Below are 24393 nucleotides of genomic sequence, written 5' to 3' on the forward strand. Positions count from 1 at the left end.
GGCATGAGGATTGGGAGAAGACTCATTAACAGCCTGCGTTATGCAGATGACACAACCTTGCTTGCTGAAAGTGAAGAGGACATGAAGCACTTACTGATGAAGATCCAAGACGACAGCCTTCAGTATAGATTGCACCTCAACATAAAGAAAACAAAAATCCTCACAACTGGACCAATGAGCAACATCATGATAAACGGAGAAAAGACTGAAGATGTCAAGGATTTCATTTTACTTGGATCCATAATCAACACCCATGGAAGCAGCAGTCAAGAAATCAAAAGATGCATTGTATTGGGCAAATTGGCTCCAAAAGACTTCTTTAAAGTGTTGAAAAGCAAAGATGTCACCTTGAGGACTAAGGTTTGCCTGACCCAAGCCATGGTGTTTTCATTCGCCTCATATGCATGTGAAAGCTGGACAATGAGCAAGAAAGACTGAAGAAGAACTGATGCCTTTGAACTGTGGTGTTGATGAAGAATATTGACTATACCATGGACTGCCAAAAGAACAAACAAGTCTGTCTCAGAAGAAGTGCAGCCAGAATGCTCCTTACAAGCAAGGATGACGAGACTAGGTCTCACATACTTTGGACATGTTATCAGGAGGGATCAGTCCCTGGAGAAGGACATCATGCTTGGTAAAACAGAGGGTCAACGAAAAAGAAGAAGACCCTCAAGGAGATGGATTGACACAGTGGTTGCAACAATGGACTCAAGCATAGAAAGAATTGTGAGGATGGCACAGGACTGGGCAATGTTTCATTCTGTTGTGGACAGGGTTGCTATGAACTAGAACCAACTGGACGGCACCTAACAACGACAACAAAAAAGACACTAAAAACTCTGGAATAAACTGTAAGATTTTTAGAGTTTGCTGTTGTTTTTGTTGCTGTTTTTGTTGAAAGGTGCCCTAGCGGCACAATGGTTAAGCACTCAGCCGCTAACTGAAAGTTTGCTGGTTGGAACCCACTGGCCACTCTGCAGGGGAAAGACCTGGCAATCTGCTCCCATAAAGATTATAGCCTAGGAAACCCTATAGGGCAGCTCTACTATCATATAGGGTTGTTAAGAGTCGAAAATCGATTCAACAGCACACAACAACAATGACAACATTGCTTGACAGAAACCAACCTGGCAGAGAGTACAGGATGGATCAAACAGAAGAAAGGCTGAAGTAAAGACCAGGTAGAATACTGTTTGAATGACATAAGTGTAAAATGATAAAGATATAAATAAGGAAGCTGATGAGGACAAGAAAAGATAGTAAGAAGATCACTGAGAAAAAAAATAATTCGACAGTTAGCAGAGGTGATTCCCCCCCCACCCCAAGAACGCCATGAGATCACCCACTTATACAGCATGAGGCTGCCACAATCTATAGCCTCCAAAGTCTGTAAAACACCAGAAGTTTGAGCCTGGACACAAAACCAGTCTACCTGAGATTTACGTGGTACGATAATTAAGAGCTACGGCTGCTAACCAAACAGTCAGCACGATAATTAAGAGCTACGGCTGCTAACCAAACAGTCAGCAGTTTGAATCCACCAGCCACTCCTTGAAACCCTATGGGGCAGTTCTACTCTCTTATAGAGTTGCTATGAGTCGGAATCCACTCAATGGCAACAGGTTTTGTTTTTTTGTACCATACACCATAGATAACCATATATATACCATATATAATCACCACCTGTCAGTCTGTTGCACTGTTATGGCTTACATGTTACTGTGATGCTAGAAGCTATGTCACCGGTGTTTCAAATATGAGCAGGGACACCCATGGTGGGCAGCTTTCAGCAGAGCTTCCAGAGTAAGACATATTAGGAAGAAGGGCCTGGTTATCTACTTCTGAAAATTAGGCAACGAAAACCTTATAGGCTTTAGACACATCAACAGAAGGGATCAGTCACTGGAGGAGGGTGTCACGCCTGGTAAAGTAGAGACCAGCAAGGGTGAAGCAGATCCTCGGTGAGATGGACCGGCACAACGGCCACCATAATGGACTTCAACATGCTGGCGAGCACAAGGATGATGCAGGATCCGGCAACATTTCATTCTGCTGTACATTAGGGTGCCACGAGTCAGAGCGGACTCAACAGCACCTATCTATCAAAGATAAAGAATCTCGTTTTTCATGTTATCTTAAAGCTGATCTCTACCCGCCTTGGTTTGGGCTACACGTGTGCCTCTTTTTTCTTTTAAATATTTTTATGTCAAAGGCAAATCTTGTGCGTCTAGAGAGAACCGCATGTAAAAATTCCCATACGTAAAATCAGACTGTATAGACGGGGCAGCATCATGCTGTACAAGTAGGCGATCCCGTGTGTTCACCCACCTAATTAGCTGGCACATGTGAGGCAGGAGGGCAAATAAAGGTTTTGAGATGTTTAAACATGGAAAAGCTGAATTAGTTTACTTGCCATGGTTGGGATAACTGCAACAAAAGGGGTGGGGGGAAGAAGTTCCACTACCCTTTTATTCACATCAGGGAAAGCTGGCACGCCAACTTCCACATGTCGAGAGAATCTGAGCTGAGAATGCAAGAGGAAGTGCTCGAGATTGCAAATTATTTTCATTTTCCTGGTCTTCATCATCATCAGTTTATAGAATATTTGTTAGACATTGACGGAGTAAGCAGATTTGATTTATTTTAATGCAGGCAGATGGCTTGGTCGTGGAAATTGTGAAGAGATTTGCTGAGCGGCTTCGTCAGATCAAGGACATTATGGAATTAAAGGGCCCTAAGAGACCTTCCCGGGTCACGACACTATACTTTCTTATTAATGAGAAAGACAACTCTCTGAACTCAAAATAACCAGGAAAAAAAGGGAGAGCACAACCAATTTGTTCAAAGAAGTAGAAATGTTAAGACTGAAACTGGAAATATAAACTGATGAAATGGCAACTATAACATCTTTTCTCTGAGGGCAATGAAATCAAAAATTATGAAGAATTAAAAGTTACAATTTCTGAAATAAAATTTCATTAAGTATTTTCATGAAAATGAATCATACTTAAAGTTTCAATCTTCTCTATCAATATGGCTTAAATTTCAAGAAAAAATCAATGAGCTGAAAATAAATTATGCCTACGAAGATAACACAGAAAGAAATGAGTTTATGAGTCTCAGAATTACTTTGAAAGTTCTTCCAGTGTAGTTAACGGTCCATTTTAGGATCCACCGGGCATTGTACAGAAATACCCTCTTTCATGAAAACACAAAAAGAACAGTTGGGAAACACTATTGATGTCATAAAACCTAGAGTCAGAAGTAAGAGGCGCCCTAACTATAACCCTCCAAAGCATTCTTTTTTAATTATCTCACCCTTCCTGACCTAAACTCACCATGTTTTTTAAAAGCTCTCGGGCTTTTCACTTTTAATCAATAACAACACTATTAAAATGTTTACATTCATCATGCAGCTCAGTGTAGATAAAATTTAGACACCTATGCCTGGCTTAGATAAAAAACCATTATCAGAGAAGTCATAGAAACAGAGTTACAAGATCAGAACGCAGTTATTGTGGTAAAAATAAGGTATCAGTCACATGCATACACTTTCAATCGACCCTGTCTTGACACATCCAAGCTCTGTCTATGATATAAAGGATTTAAAAGAATAAAGACTCATATATGCACCTAAGCCAAAGTGAGTAGAAATCAATTTAACATAAAATTTTAAAATATGATTCTTTATATTTGAAACCACTTTTTATAATCTCTCTACACCAGATGATGGAAGAAAGGTCTAGCAATCTAATTCCGAAATATCAGACATTAAAAACCCTATGGATCACAGTTCTACTTTGACACACGGGGTTGTCATGAGTCAGGGTCAACTGGAGGGCAACTGGTACTGGTACACTAGATGAAGACGGCTTTAATTCCTAGAACAGAAATCACCACAATGTCTCATTACTTTGACTGGGGAAGAGGGGAAGGTTAAGTAGCCATTTTAGGGAAAGTTTTATCAATATGTTAAAATCGGCCATACGCTATCTCCAGCTTATCTTACTGACAACATTCTCAATACTTGGAAGCCATGTCAAAGAACCAGAAAATTACAGAGCTGGAAAAACAGGTGTTTGCTTAGTCTAACCCCTTGTTTTGCAAATGAAAGCAGGCCTGGAGAATTCCATGATGTGCCCCAGGCCACACCTCTCAGTGATACACCCTGGACAGAACCCCCGTTTCCTGACCCAAGCTGTGGCCAATCTGTGACACGATAACTGCCACTGACCAAGGATTTGCTATAGGACAGTACTTCTCAAGGCAATGAGAAGGTCATCTCCGCTTTACAAGACAATCAACTCAAGTCTGGGCATTAAATAAGCTGCCCAAAGTCACAGAGCAAATACATGACAAGTCAGGAATTCAAACTCTATAAAGCCCATAATCTTTACACAATGCTACTGTCTCCAAATAACTAACTGGTTATGAGATAAATAATCTGCCCTTCATAAAGACAAAAATTAATGATAAAATGCACACATATGTATATATGTGTATAATAAACAGAGATGTATTACATATAGACAAAATTTTAAATAAAAACAATACCACTTAATTCCTAAACATATTAAATAATTCAGGTGATCAACAGACATAAAGAAATTCCTATAAACATATACAGAAAGTTTTCTTTCTTATTTGGTGTGGATTGAATGTGTCCCCCAAAAATATGTGTTGAAATCCTAACCCATGTACCTATAAATGGAGCTCTGGTGGTGCAGTGGTTAAGAGCTCGGCTGCTAACTGAAAGGTGGGCAGTTTGAACCCACCAGCTGCTCCATGGAAGAAAGATATGGCAGTCTGCTTCCATAAAGATCACAGCCTTGGAAACCCTATGGGGCAGCTCTACTTTGTCCTACAGGGTCACCGTCAGTGAGAATCACCTCTACAGTACTGCTTTTTGTTGTTGTTAAAACAAGCAAAAAGAGCAGAACTGCCCTATAGGGTTTCCAAGCAACATCATGACAAACAGAAAAAAGACTGAAGTTGTCAGGATTTCATTTTACTTGGATCCACAATCAACGTCCACGGAGGCAGCAGTCAAGAAATCAAACGACATATTGCATTGGACAAATGTGTTGCAAAAGACCTCTTTAAAGTGTTAAAAAGCAAAGATGTCACTTTGAGGACTAAGGTGCACCTGACCCAAGCCATGGTGTTTTCAATCGCCTCATATGCATTTAAAAGCTGGACAATGAATAAGGAAGACCGAAGAAGAATAGATGACTTTGAATTATGGTGTTGGTGAAGAATACTGAATATACCATGGACTGCCAGAAGAACTCACACCATTTGAATTGTGGCGTTGGCGAAGAATACTGAATGGACTGCCAAAAGAATGAACAAATCTGTCTTGGAAGCGGTTCAGCTCCTTAGAAGCGAGGATGGCAAGCATTCATCTCACGTACTTTGGATATGTTACCAGGAGGGACCAGTCCCTGGAGAAGGCCATCATGCTTGATAAGGTAAAAGGTCAGCAAAAAAGAGGAAGGACTGACACAATGGCTGCAACAACGGGCTGAAATATAATGATTGTGAGGGTGGTGCACGTCTCTGCAGTGCTTCGTTCTGTTGTACAAAGGGCCTCTAAGTTGGAACTGACTTAAAAGCACATAAGACCAACAACAATCTTTACAGAAGCAGGCTGACACATCTTTCTCACCAGGAGCGGCTGGTGTGTTCAAACCGTGACCTCTCCATCAGCAGCAGAGCGCTTAACCACTGTACCACCCGGGCTCTTACTGCTGGCAGCTTCTCAGTCAAAGCTGATTGCCAGCACCCAACAACACCTAGAAGCTGAACTAGAGAAAGAAGGGCCTCCCTCTAGAGTCAAGCCCTGAATTCGGGCCTCCAGTCTCCTAATTGTGTGAAAACGAATTCCTGTTCTGTAAAGCCACCCACTTGGGATACTTCTGTTATGGCAGCACTAGGTAACGAAGACAACATTCAACAAGCAGATACTGAATACCACCTGAGTGAAAATCTGTCACATATTTTATCATTTTATTTAACCCTCACGGTAACTTTCAGACAGCAATTCCGAAAATGCGTTTTGAAAAACAATACCTGTGAAATACACCACAGTAAAGGCTTCCTCTCTAGAAATAACGCTGGAAACCGTACCTTCTTATTGCTCCACAATGCAGACTAGCATGTTACAGGCTCTGAGAATGCTCGCACAGTCACCTGTTTAGCTGGAGTTAACCCTGTGTTCCTCCAGGTAAGCTGGCCCTCTTTAAACAGAAAAAAAAATGAAAAAAAAAACAGAGTACCTGTTAATTCCCCCAGGCAACTGGGGGATCTCAATTTGGGGAACGTGTTCTTAACACGCATTATTATTTAATTTTACAAATTAATAAAAGGAGCTCAAAGAGGTTAAAGGATTTGCTTAAGGTCCTATCAGTAGTCAGTGGCAGCTGGGCATTACATCCAACCCTTATAGGTTGGGATCAACTTGAAGGTAACCGGTTTGGTGTGGTTTTTTTCCCTCTGACTCAGACTTCAGGGAGAAATTATTTGGAAACTGAAAGCCCTATTCCCTGCCCTCGTGAAGTGGAAGATGAAGGCTGCTTAACCCAATTTTAAGTTTAGCTTATATTTACCTTACCAACACTAAGTTTTCTTTTGAAAAAGTATGTCACAAAAATAAAATTTTAAATATATATAAAAAGATTTTCTATGTGGCAAAAAGAACCATAAACCAAGTTACAAGATAAACTGAAACGAAAACATTAATTTTGCCAAATATACAAAGAACTCTACAAATTAATAGGAAAACACAAAAAAATCAATAGAAAAATAGCAAAACCATGAACAGGCTACTTACAAATTAGAACAAGAATAACAATTGCTAATAATCATATGAAAACATGTTCAACTTAAACAGTGCCCAAGTAAATGCAAGATAAAACGAGAAATTCTTTTCCACCTACAAGATTGAAAAAAGTGTTAATTACAATATCCAGTGAAGGTAAGGTTGGGTATAGCACATTCATATATATTTTGTGGGAATATAACTGGTATAACCTCTCTGGTGGCCAATGTCGCAAGACATATAAAAATGTTTAATGTGTCCCTCCAAACAATTTTACTTTAGGCAAGCTAAATTACAGAAATATTTACACAAATTCATAGGTTATATGTACCAGGATGTTGACTACAACATTACTGAACAACATTAAATTAGAAATAACACAAATCTTGGGAAACAGCTTTAAAAAATCATGGTATAGACATGCTATGAAATAACAAATAAAAAGAGATAGATCCATGTAACAGGTGTGGTAAGATGCCTATATTGTCATTTTTTAAAGTAAGTTGTAGAATATTTACAGCATGATTAGTTTTTAAAAAAAAAAATACACAGGCATGCAGACTTTGTGATTAGAAAGCAGTCTAGAACAATACACAACAAAACTATTAAAAATAAAACGATGCATCTATAAAAAAAAACACCTATAGACAAACTCAATTCCAATCCAAATTCCAACAACATTTTTTAATAAGATAGAGAAACAAATCACCAACTTCATACGGAAGGGAAAAAGGCCCCAGATAAGTAAAGCATTACTGAAAAAGAAGAACAAAGTGGGAGGTCTCACACTACCTGATATTAGAACCTATTATACCGCCACAGGAGTCAAAACAGCCTGGCATTGGTACAACAACAGGCACATAGACCAATGGAACAGAATTGAGAACCCAGATATAAATCCATCCATATATGAGCAGCTGATATTTGACAAAGGCCCAGTGTCAGATAATTGGGGAAAAGATAGTCTTTTTAACAAATGGTGCTGGCATAACTGGATATCCATCTGCAAAAAAATGAAACAAGACCCATACCTCACACCATGCACAAAAATTCAAAATGGATCAAAAAGACTTAAATATAAAATCTAAAATGATGAAGATCGTGGAAGAAAAAATAGGGGCAACACTGGGAGCCCTAATACATGGCATTAACAGTACACAAAACATTACTTACAGCAAAGAAGAGAAACTAGATAACTGGGAGCTCCTAAAAATCAAACACCTATGCTCATCCAAAGACTTCACCAAAAGAGTAAAACGATTACCTACAGACTGGGAAAAAGTTTTTAGCTATGACATTTCGGTCAGTGTCTGATCTCTAAAATCTACATGATACTGTAAAAACTCAACTACAAAAAGACAAATAACCCAATTAAAAAATGGGCAAAGGATGAACAACCACTTCACTAAAGAAGACGTTCAGGTAGCTAACAGATACATGAGGAAATGCTCACTATCATTAGCCATTTGAGAAATGCAAATCAAAACTACAATGAGATTCCATCTCACTCCAACAAGGCTGGAATTAATCCAAAAAGCACAAAATAATAAATTTTGGAGAAGTTGTGGAGAGACTGGAACACTTATACACTGCTGGTAGAAATGTAAAATGGTACAACCACTTTAGAAATCGATTTGGAGCTTCCTTAAACAACTACAAATAGAACTACCATACGATCCAGCAATCCCGCTCCTTGGAATACATCCTAGAGAAATAAGAGCCTTTACACAAACAGATGGATGCACACCCATGTTCACCACAGCACTGCTTACAACAGCAAAAAGATGGACGCAACCAAGGTGCCCATCAACTGATGAATGGATAAATAAATTATGGTATAGTCACACAATGGAACACTATGCATCGATAAAGAACACTGATGAACCCATGAAACCTTTCGTAACATAGAGGAATCTGGAAGGCATTATGCTGAGTGAAATTAGTCAGCTGCAAAGGGACAAATATTGTATGAGACCACTATTGTAAGAACTCAAGAAATAGCTTAAACAGAGAAGAAAATATTCCTTGATAGTCACGAGAGCAGGGAGGGAGGGAGGGAGAGGGGTTTTCACTAATTAGATAATAGATAACAACTATTTTATGTGAAGGGAAAGACAACACACAATACAGGAGAGGTCAGCACAACTGGACTAAACCAAAAGCAAACAAGTTTCCTGAATAAACTGAACGCTTCGAAGGTCAGCGTAGCAGGGGCGGAGGTTTGGGGACCATGGTTTCAGGGGACATCTAGGTCAACTGGCATAATGAAATTTAGTAAGAAAACATTCTGCGTTCCACTTTGGAGAGTGGCATCTGGGGTCTTAAATGCTAGCAAGCAGCCATCTACGATGCATTAATTGGTCTCAGCCCACCTGGAGCAAAGGAGAATGAAGAACATCAAAGACACAAGGTAATTATGAGTGCATGAGAACAGAAAGGACCACATAAACCAGAGACTACATCAGCCTGAGACCAGAAGAACTATATGGTGCCCGGCTACAACCAATGACTGCCCTGACAGGGAACACAACAGAGAACCCCTGAGGGAGCAGGAACGCTGTGGGTTAATGGTCTAACTGAGACTAGAATAACCCTGGAGGTCATGGTCCCCAGACCTTCTGTTAGACCAAGACAAGAACCATTCCCAAAGCCAACTCTTCAGACAGGGATTGGACTTGACTATGGGATAGAAAATGATACTGGTAAAGAATGAGCTTCTTGGATCAAGTAGACACATGAGACTATGTTGGCAGCTCCTGTCTGGAGAGGAGATGAGAGGGCAGAGGGGGTCAGAAGCTGGCCAAATGGGCACAAAAATAGACAGTGGAGGGAAGGAGTGTGCTGTCTCATTAGGGTGAGAGCAACTAGGACTATACAGCAAGGTGTGTATAAGTTTTTGTATGAGAGGCTGACTTGGTTTATAAACTTTCACTTAAAGCACAATAAAAATTAAATATATAAATAAAATGAAATATTTGGTGGGTGAGTATGAGGTGGAAGACACTTCTTATACACTTCTGCACTGTTTGAGTTTTTAGGTCCAGGATATGTTATTTTTGTGATTAAAAAAATTTTGTTGTTGTTGTTATCTGCCGTCGAGTCAGTTCCCACTCCTAGTGACCCAATGTACAACAGAATGGAACACTGCCTGGTCCTGTGCCATCCTCACAATCATTGTTATGTTTGAGCCCACTGCTGCAGTCATTCTGTCAATCCATCTCACCGAGGGTCTTCCTCTTTTTCACTGAGCTTTTACTTTACCAAACAAAATGTCCTTCTCCAGGGACTGGTCCCTCCTGACAACAAGTCCAAAGTAAGCGAGACGAATTCTCGCCATCTTCGCTTCTAAGAAGCATTCTGGCTGCACTTCTTCTAAGATAGATTTGTTCATTCTTTTCGCAGTCCGTGGTGTATTAAATATTCTTCGCAAACACCATAATTCAAAGGCGTCTATTCTTCTTCGGTCTTCTTTATTCATTGTCCAGCTTTCACATGCACATAAGGCATTTGAAAACATCATGGCTTGGGTCAGGTGCACCTTAGTCCTCAAAGTGACATGTTTGCTTTCTAACACTTTAATGAGGTCTTTTGCAGCCAATTTGCCAAATGCAATATGTCATTTGATTTCTTGACTACTGCTTCCATGGGCATTGACTATGGATCCAAGTAAAATGAAAATCTTGACAACTTCAATCTTTTGTCCTTTATCATGATGTTGCTTATTGGTCCACTTGTGAGAATTTTTATTTTCTTTATGTTGAAGTGTAATCCAAACTGAAGGCTGTGGTCTTTGATCTTCATCAGGAAGTGCTTCAAGTCCTCTTCGCTTTCAGTAAGCAAGGTTGTGTCATCTGCATAACACAGGTTGTCAATGAGTCTTCCACCAATCCTGATGCCACATTCTTCTTCATATAGTCCAGCTTCTAGGATTATTTGCTCAGCATACAGATAGAGTAAGTATGGTGAAAGGATACAACCCTAACACATACCTTTCCTGACTTCAAACCACGCAGTATCTCCTTGTTCTGTTTGAACAACTGCCTCTTGGTCTATGTACAGGTTCCTCATGAGGACAATTAAGTGTTTAGGAATTCCCATTTTTGAAATGTTATTCATAATTTGTCATGATCTACACAGTCAAATGTCTCTGCATAGTCAATAAAACACGGGTAAGCATCTTTCTGGTATTCTTTGCTTTCAGCCAGGATTCATCTGACGTCAGCAATGATATCCCTGGTTCCAAGTCCTCTTCTAAATCTGGTTTGAATTTCTGGCAGACACCTGTTGACGTACTGTTGACGTACCACTTTAGAATGATCTTCAGCAAAATTTTACTTATGTGTGATACTGATATTGTGCAATAATTTCCACATTCGGTCGTATCCTTTCTTGGAAATGGGTACAAATATGGATCTCTTCAAGTTGGTTGGCCAGGTGGCTGTCTTCCAAATTTCCTGGCATAGACAATTGAGCACTTTCGGCGCTGGATCCTTTTGTTGAAACATCTCAATTGGTATTGTCAATCCCTGGAGACTTGTTTTTCGCCAATGCCTTCAGTGCAGCTTGGACCTGTTCCTTCATTACCATCAGTTCTTAAACACCTGCTATCTCCTGAAGTGGCTGAAAACCAATCAGTTCTTTTTGGAACAGTGACTCTGTGCATTCCTTCCACATTCATTTTGATCCTTCCCGTGTTTAGTATTTTCCCCATAGAATCCTTCGATACTGCAACTCAGGGCCTGAAATTTTTTCTTCAGTTCTTTGAGCTTGAGAAATGCTGAGCGTGTTCTTCCCTTTTGGTTTTCTGTCTCCAAGTCTTTTTCAGTACAATACTTTACTTTGTCTTCTTGAGCTACCTTTTGGAATCTTCTGTTCAGCTCTTTCACTACATCATTTCTTCCTTTGGCTTTAGCTACTCAACATTCAAGAGCAAGTTTCAGAGTCTCTTTTGACATCCATTTTGGTCTTTTCTTTCTTTCCTGTCTTTTTAACGACCTCTTGCTTTCTTCATGTGTGATGTCCTTGATGTCATTCCACAACTCGTCTGGTCTTTGGTCATTGTTTTCAATGCGTCTAATCTATTCTTGAGATGGTCTCTAAATTCATGCAGGAGGTACTCAAAGTCATACTTCAGCTTTTATGGACTTGTTCTAATTTTATTCAACTTCAACTTGAACTTGCATATAAGCAAAAAAATGTATGATATAAAACTAAAGAATTTTAATAAGCTTATTATTTATTTTAAAATACTGCATGCCTACTCTTAAGCCATCCCACATAGCACTAATTAATCACATGGCTATTTGTCTCTAAAAAAAAAAAAAAAGAATCTAACGTTCTATTACAGTACACCAGCATTTCTCAAAGTATACTCCATGGACCTGTGCAGATCCCCACGACTTTCTCAGATAGTCCATGAGGTAAAAACTATTTTCTTAATACTACAATGTCATTTGCCTTTCTCACTGTGTTGATATTTGCATTGGCGGTACAAAGGCGAAACCAAAAAACCAAACTCACTGTGGTCAAGTCGATTCTGACTCGCGGCAACCTGCTGTGTTACAGAGTAGAACTACTCCGTAGGGTCTTCTTGATGTAATCTTTACAGAAGCAGATCTCCAGGCCTTTTTTCCACCGCACCACTGGATGCGTTCAAACTGCCTGCCTTTAGGTTAGTAGTCGAGCACAAACCGTTTGCGCCACCCAGGGTCCTTTGGCACAAAGGCAGTAGTAGGTAAACTCCTGGCACCTCAGCCAAAGTCAAGGTGGTGGCACTAAGTTGCAGTAGCTGTTACAGTCTTCACTACCATGTACTCATAGTTTTAAAAAAAAAAAATCCAATTTCACTAAGCAATGTCTTCAAACAAGCACTAACAATAATTTTATTCAGTCTCAACCCTTTATAATATTCTGTGTGGCCAAATGAGAAATATAAAACATAAATCACTCACGCTCTATACCAAAGCAAAATGGTTGTCCCAGGGAGAAGCACTGGTAGAACTGTTTGAGCTCAAAGCTGAACTAGCCATTTTTCTTTTTTTCATGGAACACCATTTTCACTTGAAAGAACAACTTGCAGGCTATGGTTATTCAGACTTATGTTTTTGGCAGACATTTTCTCAAAACTGAATCGAGTGAGACCATCACTTCAAGGGAAATAACTGGCAGCTGCTCTTTGCCCAGCAAATATTAGAATTTTGGAAAAGTTGCATCTGCCATTGTGAGCTTAACGTAAGTTTCCCAATACTTAAAGACTATTCTGATGTGATTAGTGGTGATTTTTTTTATTATTATTATTATAGAATGAAATATGTCAACATTTGAGATGCCCATAACTCGGTGAGTCAATATTTTCCAAATAATTAATGCATAATGTTACGAAATCATGCACGAGTAAAAGATTCAAAGTACAAGATAAATCAATGGATTTTAATGTAACTGAATAAGCAATGTTTATTGATACATCTTAAGATTCCATGCTGCAACTCATCTTTGAGGAAACTACCATTTGCTAAGTTTTGGTCAAGTATCAAAGAATATCCAAAAGTACTTGAAAATGCTATTAAAATATTCCTTCCTTTTCTAACTACATATCTGTGTGAGGCCAAATATCCTTCATATATTTCAACCAAAAGAACGCAGCATAACAAACTTAACCCAGAAGCAGGAGAATCTAGCTGTCTTCTAATAAGCCAGACATTAAAGAGACTTCCAAAAATGTAAAACACTGCCACCCTCCTCACTAATACTTTCTGTTTTGGAAAAAAATTGTTACTTGTCATAAAAACATATTAGTGATGATACCATGTGGTAGATTTATTATTGGTGTATTTTAAATGGATTAATAATTTTTTTAATTTCCCACTTTTAATTTTTAATATGATAAATATCAACAGGTATAACCGACATAAATAAAAGTTCTTTGGGTCCTCAATAATCTTTAAGGTCAAAAAGTCTGAGAACCGTTACAGTACGTTGTTAGTGCATTACACGTCATGCTGTGTGTAATGCTTCAGTCTTTGCCAACCAGAGCTATATGGCAATCTATTTATACCTGGTCAGTGAGCACAAACACACTACACTACAAGCTCTCTCAGCCAGTGAATGCTCTAAGACACTAGCCTTACTTGGATATGTTTTCTAACAACTGGGGTTTACTATCCTGCCGTCTCTCTTTCTGCCATGTCTTTTGTACTGTGGCAAACGATCTTGACCCATGGTGGCTAAAGCTGATAGTGATGGACCTGGTACAAAGAAAAGATTAAATATTGTGATTGACGGTAAAATATATATTTGACGATATTTAAGGCATCTTGGAGGCCATGGTTAAGGATGCATCTTTGACTAGCAGACTTCTGACATCATACACATCAATGCATGCTGAGCGCATAGTTCACAGGGCATGAATCGTGGCTGAAAGAAACTGTGCTGGAAATACGTAGACTTTCGGAGAAGGGGACACAAGGGAACGGCAAGGCAACTGCCAACTTCCAGTGGGAGTAGGTTATAATGCCCCCCACACGGGCCTAATGCACCTGCAACCCTTTATACACAATGACGGGGTGTTAGACTACACAAGGTGTTACTTTAAACATCTCTGTTCTCGAAAGGCTAGTTCTAACATACATATCCTCAAGACTAAGAATACTAGACATGGGAATGAGAAACTTCAAGCTTCTAAATGAATTTCTCAAAGTCCAAGATTACTCTTTACTACATGGAACAAAACCTTCAGGATTTCTTAGAAAAATTCTTTCAAAAATGGACAGTAACAAAATTTTGGAATTAAAGATTAGCTACAGGCAGTGAGTATATTTTAATAGGGCAGGAACAACTCAGAAAAGGAGGGTGAGAAGGGTTGCACAATTTGAAGAATGTAATCAAAGTCACTAAATTGTACAGGTAGAAACTGTGTAGTTGGTGTGTTCTGCTGTGTATATTCTCAACAAGAACAAACTAAATAAAAATTTAGAATAAAATATAAGATAAGAATCATTTTTTTTAATCTCTATGTATTGCGTTTTTATACAAACTTCCAAAGATGTTATAGGATTTGAACCAAAACCCAGCGCCGTTGAGTGGATTCTGACTCATGGCGACCCTATACGACAGAGTAGAACTGCCCCACAGAGTTTCCAAGGAGCGCCTGGCGGATATGAACTGCCGACCCTTTGGTCAGCAGCCTTAGCACTTAACCACTACGCCACCAGGGGTTTCCACAGGATTTGAAAAGACTGTGAAATTGGATCCCTATCACCTCTGTTCCACAAAATATATATCACGGTTTAAGGAAGATGGAAACCCTGGTGGCGTAGTGCTTAAGTGTTAAGGCTGCTAACCAAGAGGTTGGCAGTTCAAATCCGTCAGATGCTCCCTGGAAACTCTGTGGAGCAGTTCTACTCTGTCCCATAGAGTCGCTATGAGTCGGAATCAACTCGAAGGCAGTGGGTTTGGTTTTTTTTTTTGGTTAAGGAAGATTGTGCCTGACCTAAGCCATGACATTTTCAATCGCCTCATATGCATGTAAAGCTGGATAGTGAGTAAGGAAGACCCCAAAATTGATGCCTTTGAAGGTGCTGACAAAGAAAACTGAATATACCATCAACTGAGAGAAGAACAAACAAATCTGTCTTGGACGAAGTACAGCCAGAATGCTCCTTAGAAGCGAAAATGGCAAGACTTCATCTCATGTACTTCAGGCATGTTATCAAGAGGAACCAGTGCCTAGTGAAGGACATCATGCCTGGTAAAATAGAGGGTCAGCAAAAAAGAGGAACATCTCTTTTTTGAAATGAAATGAAACGGACTGACACAATGGCTGTAATATGGACTCAAGCACAGCAAGGATTGTGAGGATGGTACAGGACTGGGCAATGTTTTATTCTTGTCGTGCATAGATAGGGTCGCTATGAATTGGCACCTAACAATAACAACAAGGAGGATCAGTTGAAGCTGACACAGTCACATCAAACCCCTACAGATAATTTTTAACAAAAATTCTACTTTTCTTTAAAAGAGAAAGAAAACGTTCTTTTAAGGAACTGAAGGGACACAGAATACCACTTTCATTTACAAGGATCTACTGAACGCTTATGTGCTAGGCATGGCGCTGTCTTTTGAGGAACACACACACATACGCACAGTCAACTTATAGAACAAGACAAAAATTTTGCCCTATAACTATGTCTACAACCCCACATACCTCCTCCAATGCCCAGCTTGTAAGGTGGTTTGTGGCTTTACCTGGTTAGCTCCAAGATTTTTTTTATAACAATCCTCAAAATTGGTAGAGCTGAATAATTGGAATGAGCCATGAATCACTAAATCTATTTACCTTTTAAGAACCTGATGCTACTAGCAGAAGAATATAACATCCTCCAGAATGAGAGGAGAAGATGAGTTGGAGAGAGGAAGAATCAACATTAATGAGAATCCAGGAGTGAGAGAAGAGATTTTACGTGAGCAACTGCTATGAACAATGAGACTTTAGGGCAAAGGTGGGTAAAAGGATTCTCTAAACTGAACATCTATTATGCTCCACTGATGTGATGATCTTCCACATGTTTTTGTAAAGATTTAAGTATCTTCTCAAAAATATTGCACAGATGAGTCTTTTAAGACTGGCCCAGAAGTGGTCCCATTATATTAGAGTTACATTCGCAATGTCACATTGTGTTACTACATAGTTGTGACCCTTTATGAAAAAAGAAAACAGCATTAACTTCTAATCCCACAAACCTATAATACTTTAACCATCTACGTTAACCCTAAATTCTGATCTACAGCTGCTAGTGTTAACCTAATTCCCTGAGGATTCTTCCAAAGAACTATGAGGTGCAAGCACTTCCTGAACTTGGTGCTTCTGGGACCTCAACTTCTTTACCTACAGTGTTTTTCAAATAAAAATATACATCTAACCCTGTCAATCTGTTGTGTCTCTCAAGATCAAAAAAGTAAACTGCTAAATGAAGAGAAACCACTAAGTACGCTTTTTCAACTGATTTTTTTATTGAATAAACTTTGTTTTGTTCACCCTGACAAACTTGTATTGGTTTACTCCAATTCTATAAACATGAACATTTAGTGATATTTATTAAAATATGATTCTTCCTATATTGCATGCATGAGGCAGACCTCACTACATAGTACCTATACAGGATCTGAGCATGGACTGTAAAGCTAGGATCAGATCCATGGCTAAGTCTATCATATGTGAAATTGGGGAATAATTAAATTTTCTCTCTTTGGCTTCACATTCCTGTAATTTGAAACCGTCACATATGTAAAACTATTACTACAGTTGGTCTGGTAGGCTATAGGAGAAAAAGTACAGAAGGGACTGATTATCCAAAATTTAATAGCAAGAAAAATTTCCCTTCACCGTTTGGTAAGACGGACTTAACTAAAAAGTAAACTAATTAGCTCTGTACTTCTAAGACCAAACTCAGTCAAATCAGATGGCTTTGTGAATACCACCCAAGAACTGACAACCTCTCTTAAACTAGCTGCTCTCAAAGTCTGATCAAAAGAGGATTTCAGATCCTCCAGCTGGTCGGAGGGCTACTCTCAAAATGCAAAGGTGAGATATGTTAGTGCTGGGGATCCCACCTAAAACCCTTAACGGCTGAGAGAGAATAAACTGGTATAGTTAATCTAAATAACAATAGATTTGGAATCCCTATTCTACATAAACTCGTTATAGGTAAGAATTTTAGTGGAAACACCACAATTTTCCCAAATTTATCCCAACTCAACAAGTACCAACAGTCCTTTGCTTTGTACTACACACTGTAACTTAAGAATCTTGTGCACCTACGGGACTAAACCAAAGGCAAAGAAGTTTCCTGAATAAACTGAACGCTTCGAAGGCCAAAGCAGCAGGGGCAGGAGTGTGGCGAACATGGTTTCAGGGGACATCTAGGTCAATTGGCATAATAAAATCTATTAAGAAAACACTCTGCGTCCCACTTTGGAAAGTAGCAGCTGGGGTCTTAAACGCTAGCAAGTGGCCATCTAAGGTGCATCAGTTGGTCTCAACCTACCTGGAGCAAAGAAGAATGAAGAACACCAAAGACACAAGGCAATTATGAGCCCAAGAGACAGAAAGGGCCACATAAATCAGAGACTACATCACCCTGAGACCAGAAGAACTAGATGGTGCCTGCCTACAACCAATGACTACCCTGAAAGGGAACACAACAGCATGAGAGCAGTGGGATGCAGACCTCAAATTCTCATTAAAAAAAAAAAAAAAAAAACAGATTTAATGGTCTGAGGCTAGAGGGATCCTGGAGGTCATGGTCCCCAGACGTTCCGTTGGCCCAAGACTGGAACCATTCCCAAAGCCAACTCTTCAGACCGGCATTGGACTGGACTATGGGATAGAAAGTGATATTGGTGAGCAGTGAGCTTCTTGGCTCAAGTGGCTCATAGTCAAGAGACTACGTGGGCAGCTCCTGTCGGGAGGGCAGGTGAGAAGGCAGAGGGGGACAGAAGCTGGCTGAATGGACACGGGGAATACAGGGTGGAGAGGACGAGTGTGCTGTCTCATAAGGGGGAGAGCAACTAGGAGTACACAGCAAGGTGTATACAAATTTTTGTATGAGACTAACTTGATTTGTAAACTTTCACTTAAAGCACACGAAAAATTTAAAAAAAATAAAAATCTTGTGCACCAACACATCACCTCACTTGACACTAAATCACATGGCTTAAGTATGAAGATTCAAACGAGAATTTTCATTACAAATGCTTCCACTATCAAAGTGTGAAAACACATTTGAAAATGTGCCACATACCGTTGCTGGGGGGGAGGGGGAAGCCAAAACCAGCACCTTTAGCCACCGCATCATTACCTTGGGTCTGACAGCAATGCCAAGCGTAACATTTCAGAGCGCTTGATGATTTAATATTTAAACTGCTTTCTGAATAGTCCATGTTGAATAAATGCATAGTGCATTAAGCTTAATTTCTTTACAATTCTCATCCAGTGATGGTCATCTTTCAAGTAGATCAAACTGTAGATTTTTTTACTGAAGAATGAATTCTTCTAAATCAGTTACATAATTTTACAGCTCATATATTGAAATTTACATTAAATTTTTTATAATACTAACATTTAGGTTCATGACTTTTTCATTTTCATTTTATCTTATGGGATCTTTCCTTTTTCAATTTTCTCAGATTCTGGAAAGCTATCTGCTATTTCAAGGAATCACAAAGGAGTAAAAGAAACACTTCAGATATATCTAAACCACTGGAAGAGCTATATACAGGTCAACTTTTCAATTCAAAGTCCTTTTGAAGTTACTCCACAGTGATTTAAACAAAAATAAAAGCAGAAGTTTCTTGGCATCCGTTCCTTTCTTATATTTTAAAAGATATTCCATTTCTACCATTTGTGCATTATTCCATTGCAGTGGCCACTGGTGTTCTTTATCTAGCATCCGTTTCCCCTTTCTCCTTCCTCCTTCCTAAAGGAACCCCCACCTCCCACCCCCACTCCCATTCCATATTGAAAGGTCTAGGGATGGGCCCTAATTCGTACAAACCAATCCCAAGCCCACTGGCATTGACTGGTTCAAGAACTTAATTCAGTCAGGACACAGTATTTATTCTCCTGCAGTTTGTTACAAGTCCAGAAGTGGGGAACCAAACTGAATGGAAAGACTGTTATTCCATGTTTGGAGTTACAGAATTCTTTTTTTTTTTTTTTTTCTCTCCCGCTGCACTTGAGCCAGGACAACCTTTGCCCCAATTGCTCTTGGCAGCCATCTTACAAACAAAAGGTTGGCCAGCCTGAGGACAAGGCCAACACACAGAGGACCACTGAGCAAACAGGGTTTCTGAGAAACGGAGCTGGAGTCCTGATCATTACCACTTCTGCGGCCCACGATACCTCTGGACATCTTGCTTTCTAAGATTAAAAAAAAAAACCTTTATTGTCTATAAATGAGTTTTCTGTTATTAGCAGCAGAAAGCATCCTAACTGATAGATCCATATTTAAATCTGACACAGTTATCATATATATAATATGTGAAGTCTATATTGATACAATTTAAAGTCACTTGACTTCTCTTCATGATAAAACCAAACCAAACCCCGTTGCTGTGGGGTGGATTCACAGGGTTGTTGCTGAGATGAAATAACAAATAAAAAGCACCTAGCTCAGTGCTGGAAACCCTGGTGGTGTGGTGGTTAAGTGCTACAGCTGCTAACCAAAAGGTCAGCAGTTCGAATCTGCCAGGCGCTCCTTGGAAACTCTATGGGGCAGTTCTACTCTGTCCTATAGGGTCGCTATGAGTCGGAATCGACTCGACGGCACTGGGTTTGGCTTTGGGTTTAGCTCAGTGCTAGGCACAAGCCGGTACTCAATAGCCATCCATCATCTTTCTCTCCCCACCTTAGGGAAATTGAACATGGGTACCTTTATAGGTGGCCTACTTATTAAAGCCATCTTGCCCCAAAATACGTGTTCATTTATCTCTCCTTTGCGCACACACATACTCCTGCTCTGGAAGCTAGAACTGTGGCCTGTCAAGAATACGCCCCTACACTTTCTACTTTCTATCTTTCGTTCAGGCTGTTCTTTTGCCCAAGAGAGCCCAACTACTCCCGTCTCAGCCAATTCAAATCCCACTCATTCACATTCCAGGTCAAAAGGAAACATTTCCATGACATTTTCCTCAATAACACCATTAATAAATGGCACTCATCACATATTCCTTGCATCGTAAATTATCTGTGCATACTTAGAGCCTGTTTTAAAAAACTGTAAACTCCTCGAGTGCTGAGGACAAAGTCTTCTGCATCTCTGTATTCCACCACCAACCCCCCTGCCAGACACTCAAATGCACAGACCAGCAGCAGCTCAGCAAATATCTGTTGAACAAATGAACACAGTTTTTGAGAGTGAAAAGTATCCTACAGAACAGATTATTACAAAGCCTGAAATGGCCTTGGTTTAGAAACCGTTCGCCTGAAGAAAAAGGAATAAATCAGATGACCTTGTAAGGCTGATTCTGCGAATTGCATCAACTCTTAAAAGTAAAAAAAAAAAAAAAGTACTGCCTAATAATTCAAAAGCAAACTATTCACAAATGCAACTTAGAAAAAGAGAGTGGCATTTATTATAATATACACAATTTAACAAGAGATTTTTTAACCAAATTTTGGGCTGTTCATATAGTAATATTTATCATATTTTCAGTTATGTTCAAGGGATTTCACATTTGAAGGAAGCAGAACAAAAGGAGATGTCAGCCCTCTCACACTGTTAACAGTGCAAAATTCATTTGAAAGCGTAAATTCATAAAACGTATGTATTAACGTCACTTAACTATTATCTCCAGGTCACCACCAAAAATACACAAAGCAAACTCCAGAAAAGACAGTTATAATTTTGAAGGTTATACCTTCACCAGCTTCTATGAAGAAGGTATACAAAATGTTTTCTTTTTATTCTTATCTCCCCTATTCAATGGTTTGTATCATCTAAGTCTGCTGAAATTAGGTTACGTCAATATCTATGAGCATATTATCAGTTCAAATAAGGCCACGAACCTAAGGGAAACACTCCTAACTTCAGAAAGACACAGGATTAAGCAATCATGATACTCTATAGATCAGTGAACCTGTCTTCTAAAAAAAAATCTTTCAGAGTAAATCTCAGCAATCAATTAAATGGGACAGAAAACTTGATTCCACAGGACAAGGCATACACAAGAAGAAAAGGACAATTATACGATGAAAATCAGGTTTAAAATTATGGCTATTCATAGAAGATAAAATGTAAAAAAAAGGTTAAATAACAAACAGGTAATTACTTTTTAGGTAAACAGGTTTTTAAAAACCGTTAACCAAAAAAGGAGTTAAACGCATGCTCAGCCTGTTCAAATTGTTATATTCTATGTATTTCTGTAAGCCAACTTACAGCTTTTGAAAAAGAAACCCAGTAAAAAAACTCTTATTTTTGAATACAGTGTCAGACCCTGGAGGCTATTTTTTAAACAAATAGCACATTTTCAATCCAAACCTGCGGATGCTTCTTAGAGGTTGGAGTGAAGCTACAGTTTAAAGTTTTCCAAATTATTCTAAGAGCATCTCCAGTCTTCCTGGAGCCGCCTAGTAAACGGAAAGTGGTTCTAAATACTGTTTCCACCCGGATCCCCTACGTACAGGAGTTTGTTACCTAAAAGGGTCCTGGATCTCCCAGGAACACGGCGGGCTAAGTGGGCGCGAGCCGGGCTCGGCGGGAAGCGGCCAGCAGGGTCAGCTCCCTGTCTGGGTCGGGGGACACCTGCGCCGGGGGTCCGGGAAGCGGGGCGCGGGCGGGGACGCAGCCGGGGAGGGGGGCGCCGAGCCTCGCCCGGGGCCAATGAAGACAACCCGAGAAAAGTCGGGCTCCCGAGCCTTGGAGGCGACAAGTTCTCCCCGGGGCCACCTGCCCCGCCGGCCGGGAGGGCTCCTACTCACCGTGCAGCGAGAGCAGCAGCAGGGGCGCCAGGGGGGACCCCCGAGCAGTCATCCCGCCGCCTGGGGGCCCGGGGCGCGGCAGTGGCGACGCCACCCCGGCTCTCTGCGCCCTCGGGGCAGCCGGGTCCTCGCGCCGCGCCGGCCGGGGCTGGGACCCTCGGACCCGCCGCCGGGACGAGCAAGTGCGCTCGGCGGAGCCTCAGCCGCGAGCTCGCCGGCCGCGCCAGCCGCGCCACAGCCGCTTGGCGCCGCCCCAGCCCGCGGCCCCTCGCGCCGCCGGGGCAGCCACTCCCCCGACTCCCGCCGGACTGCTCGGCTACTCCGGCCGCGGCCCGCGGGCCTCCGCGCCGCCCACTCGCCCCGCTCGGTCTCCCGGGCAACGCGGCTCCAGCGCGACGCCTGGCGGCCCACCGGCGCGCGCAGCTGGCGAGGCCCGGGCACCTCGCCGCGCGCCTGCTCCCCGCGGCCCTGGGTCCCCCAGGCGGCCGTCCCCGCCACGCCGCCCTCCTGCTCCCCGCGGCCCTGGGGTCCCCCGGGCGGCCGTCCCCGCCACGCCGCCCTCCTGCTCCCCGCGGCCCTGGGGTCCCCCGGGCGGCCGTCCCCGCCACGCCGCCCTCCTGCTCCCCGCGGCCCTGGGTCCCCCGGGCGGCCGTCCCCGCCACGCCGCCCTCCTGCTCCCCGCGGCCCTGGGTCCCCCGGGCGGCCGTCCCCGCCACGCCGCCCTCCTGCTCCCCGCGGCCCTGGGGTCCCCCGGGCGGCCGTCCCCGCCACGCCGCCCTCCTGCTCCCCGCGGCCCTGGGTCCCCCGGGCGGCCGTCCCCGCCACGCCGCCCTCCTGCTCCCCGCGGCCCTGGGGTCCCCCGGGCGGCCGTCCCCGCCACGCCGCCCTCCTGCTCCCCGCGGCCCTGGGTCCCCCGGGCGGCCGTCCCCGCCACGCCGCCCTCCTGCTCCCCGCGGCCCTGGGGTCCCCCGGGCGGCCGTCCTCGCCACGCCGCCCTCCTGCTCCCCGCGGCCCTGGGGTCCCCCGGGCGGCCGTCCTCGCCACGGTGCCCTCCTGCTCCCCGCGGCCCTGGGGTCCCCCGGGCGGCCGTCCTCGCCACGGTGCCCTTCTGCTCCCTGCGGCCCTGTGGTGCACAGGCGGCCGTCCTCGCCACGGTGCCCTTCTGCTCCCTGCGGCCCTGGGGTGCACAGGCGGCCGTCCTCGCCACGGTGCCCTCCTGCTCCCCGCGGCCCTGGGGTCCCCCAGGCGGCCGTCCTCGCCACGGTGCCCTTCTGCTCCCTGCGGCCCTGTGGTGCACAGGCGGCCGTCCTCGCCACGGTGCCCTTCTGCTCCCTGCGGCCCTGGGGTGCACAGGCGGCCGTCCTCGCCACGGTGCCCTCCTGCTCCCCGCGGCCCTGGGGTCCCCCAGGCGGCCGTCCTCGCCACGGTGCTCTCCTGCTCCCCGCGGCCCTGTGGTGCACAGGCGGCCGTCCTCGCCACGCTGCCCTCCTGCTCCCCGCGGCCCTAGGGTCCCCCAGGCGGCCGTCCTCGCCACGCTGCCCTCTTGCTCCCCGCGGCCCTGGGGTCCCACAGGCATCCATCGTCCTCGCCACGCTGCCCTCCTGCTCCCCGCGGCCCTGGGGTCCCCCGGGCGGCGGTCCTCGCCACGCTGCCCTCCACTGTGCCCCAGGCTGTCGGTCCTGATCTCCCGAGAGCTGGCGAGGCTCTTCTCCATGCGGTTTTCATCCCATGTCTCTCAGCCCTGTCTTCTGCAACCCAGCAAGCTGAAAGCACCTGACCCTGACACAGCTAGGGCTTGTTTTCGTGGTTTTTTGTTTTTGTTTCCTGAATACCCTTCCTTCTTCTCTTCTCTTTACGTAGGGACTGTACTTGGCTCACCACCATTCCCATCAGAGACTCCCATCTTCTCTTGCCGCTTTTGTAAAACTTATGCCAACTTCTAAGAGGACATTTTCCATTGTAAACTTTACGGGTTTCTTAAACTAATTTCAAACATTTGTTAACTGGTGCGGAGGTGCTTTTGTTGTGATGGTTGTCACTTTCCTTGGGTTTTCTTTGTTTGTTTTGGGTGGGTAGGGGGAAACTTCCTGGCATC

At 42.7% G+C, this 24393-nt stretch overlaps 1 protein-coding gene across 1 annotated transcript; it reads left to right on the forward strand.

The window, feature by feature from the left end:
* Positions 1-1969: 1969 nt before the first annotated feature.
* On the forward strand, positions 1970-23981 carry LOC135227495 (basic proline-rich protein-like). The gene is made up of 2 exons (XM_064267655.1): positions 1970-2039; positions 22039-23981. The coding sequence occupies exons 1-2, from the start codon at positions 1970-1972 to the stop codon at positions 23979-23981; spliced, it is 2013 nt and encodes a 670-aa protein (XP_064123725.1).
* Positions 23982-24393: the final 412 nt, after the last annotated feature.

Source organism: Loxodonta africana, chromosome 1, assembly GCF_030014295.1.
Source record: "Loxodonta africana isolate mLoxAfr1 chromosome 1, mLoxAfr1.hap2, whole genome shotgun sequence".
Taxonomy (NCBI): Eukaryota; Metazoa; Chordata; class Mammalia; order Proboscidea; family Elephantidae; genus Loxodonta; species Loxodonta africana.

Bases quoted from the DNA above. Each gene is read 5' to 3' on its own strand.
- LOC135227495 (XM_064267655.1), top strand. From the start codon at position 1,970: ATGGACCGGCACAACGGCCACCATAATGGACTTCAACATGCTGGCGAG. The intron at 2,040-22,038 runs GCAACATTTCAT...TGGATCTCCCAG, and splicing joins CAAGGATGATGCAGGATCCG to GAACACGGCGGGCTAAGTGG.